Source organism: Penaeus japonicus, unplaced genomic scaffold, assembly GCF_977035675.1.
Source record: "Penaeus japonicus unplaced genomic scaffold, GWHDUDI00000001_assembly GWHDUDI00000028, whole genome shotgun sequence".
Taxonomy (NCBI): domain Eukaryota; kingdom Metazoa; phylum Arthropoda; class Malacostraca; order Decapoda; family Penaeidae; genus Penaeus; species Penaeus japonicus.
The window spans coordinates 11,891,195-11,893,694 of record NW_028234430.1 but is presented as its reverse complement, the minus strand read 5'-3'; the positions used below and the strand labels follow the sequence as shown (position 1 = coordinate 11,893,694).

At 57.1% G+C, this 2,500-nt stretch overlaps 1 protein-coding gene across 13 annotated transcripts in view; it reads right to left on the bottom strand.

The window, feature by feature from the left end:
* LOC122259184 (ELAV-like protein 1) overlaps nucleotides 1–2,500 on the bottom strand; it is a 169,647-nt gene that overhangs the window by 92,267 nt on the left and 74,880 nt on the right. The window contains exon 1 of one of the 13 annotated variants that reach the window (XM_043025781.2): nucleotides 1,964–2,430. The exons of 11 other annotated variants lie outside the window; for them this stretch is intronic. In XM_043025781.2, the coding sequence (XP_042881715.1) occupies nucleotides 1,964–1,980 (17 nt within the window). In that variant the 5' untranslated portion in view covers nucleotides 1,981–2,430. Of the gene's footprint in view, nucleotides 1–1,963; nucleotides 2,431–2,500 lie in introns of those variants that run through there. One more of the 13 variants, XM_043025785.2, reaches the window with a different exon arrangement.

Genomic DNA, 2,500 nt, shown 5'->3' with positions numbered 1-2,500 from the left:
GAAGAACTTTACATTAGGTGGAAGGAGGGAAGGACGAAGAGGGAAAAGTGAAGGGAAAAGGGGAAGGGAAGGGGAAGGGAGAACCGGTGTTTACCGCGGGGTTTCTATTTCATTCTGGTTATCTACTTATTTTGCCGTTCCACTACTGCAATGCTCACGATAGTGCAGATATTCTTATGTGCAACACTGGCCCGATCGGATAGATAATACTAGAAAGAGGCATGGGGGTCAAATTTGATGTGTACTGCAAAGCGTACTGCAAGCACCTACAAGAGGGGACATGGCTGGCATTGTCTTGCTGTTGCAACTGTTATCAACGGTCTGGTCTGTGAGGCAGAAAATTGCTCTTCCAAGGAAGTGGTGCAATTACTAATAAATCGCTCTGGCACATTTAGTACATTTGAAAAAAAAGATACGCCATTATCATCTAGTATGTAACTTAGTAACAACACATTCACAAGATATAGACATGTAGAATTGATAAGACTTCTTTATATAAAATTATAATAGATGTAAATCTGACACATTGTGATGCGTACCGTCACGTGCAACATTGCAAGGCCACCAGTGTAGGTCAGCACAACCGAGACCTCGGCGCACACCAAGGGAACACTGCAAGAACGCACACTGCCACAGGTCTGGCACAAAACTGCATAATTGCACCATACCGTTAGACTGCACTATCAAGAGCCACAATACACGGCATGTTGCAGGAACACTTAGAGCACACACACAGGCGCCGTCTCCGAGACACTGTAAGGGCACTTTGGCGGAAATACTGTAAGGCCTCTCTCTCGGTCTCTCAAATACCAGTAACTGTATGGCCTCACCATCACCACTGTCACCACAGAACTCGCACAACAGGCTAAGGGCAGCCGGAAGCACCTCTGCATGATTTCAATCTTACTTTTTTAAACATCACTGCAAAATCGCCAGAGTCAGGAGAGGACTTCGGATAGGAACACTAAAAGAAAGTGAAAAGAAAAAAAAAAGGGACTGATCTTTTAAAACAAAAGTCACGGCAGGGAAACACGGTTACAGAATAACTGTAATTGTCGCATAATCACTGCGGTTCCCTCTTGCATTTCATAATCACTGCAGGATCACATGGCCGTACAAGGGCAGGACTGGACCTTACGCAGAAGTGCCAGCATGCGGGTAGCGCCTCGGACTCTACAACGACCTTCACAGCCAGCGGCACAGCGAACCCGACCAACAGCCCTCAGTGCCACGGGTTGTGCCTGGTGGCTCGCGGCGAAAGACACCCCGACGGGCCCGCTCGGAGGCACTGCCACGGCCGGCACCGCTCTCAAGAGCAAGTGCCAGCCAAGGGAAAAGGCTTCACTACCCCACCAAGCGCTACTCTACGACAAGGCCACACTAGCTACAAGGGCCTCTCGACCTCTGAAGGACCTACGCGCCTACCGGGCAGAGTGCACTACGAGGACGGAGGGCCCCGCACTCCGCCCGCAGGACCTGCTACAAGTCGGGTCCCGCACTACAGACATCAACAACAAGCGCTGGCTGCATCCCGAGCGCCCGAGGCCTCCTCGCCGCCCGGAGGCCACGGGCGCCGCGAGGGAAGCGCCAGGGGGAGCGCACGACCAGGGGATCCCGCCAGGGTCTCGGCGGAAGAGAGAGAGTGCCGGAGTGCCTCGAGAGCCCCGGAGCCCAGGCCCCAAGAGCTCCCGAGGGCGCGCTCCGGACTTCGCCTCGCCACGACGTCCAGCACAACCAACCCCCTGATGGCGGACGGACCTCACGAAAGGAGCGGGACGAGGATCGAACTGCCAGCAGTCATGCAGGGGAGGGAAGCGGCCAGAGCGTGAGTGGCGTGTTGGAGGGAGGCCGCGGGCGTGCGGGCGTGCTCATGGGGGAGAGAGAGAGAGGAGAGAGAAGGGTGAGACGCACGCCCGCGGCCGCCGCCGCCACACGGCCCAACAACGAGACAGAAGAGGATCACCTGGCAGAATCTTCCATGGCGTGAAGATAGGCGGGAGAGGAGAGGTGCGGGGCAACAAGCTCACCTTACGTCCGTCCCTCGCGCCACCGCCCGACTCTAGCGGCAGCCACACTATACGCACGACACAGCAGCAGGAGCAGCAGGTGCACTTGCAGCGCTGGCAGTTGTGGCGGCAGCGCCAGCAGGAATGGCACGGGGCACCGGTTCACGCACACACACTTGGGCGGCCGAGTGCAGAGTTCAAGGAGCGGCAACGGCGGCGCTAGAGCTGAAGTAGGCGACGCAGGAGTGGGTGACGGCGCCACACGGCGGCCGGCTCTCTGTACGCTTGACACACCGACAGTAACACCACGTCGCGGAGGGGCGGCTGCTGCTCTCACGGACTACCACTACGTCCCGGACTACTACCTGCTCACCAGACTACTCAGCCAACACTGCCGCACCCCGCGACACCCGACGCTACCAACTTCCTCGCCGCCGCCGCCGCCGCCACCCAGCCCGCGCGCGCACATACACACGAACGCACACACGCGCACG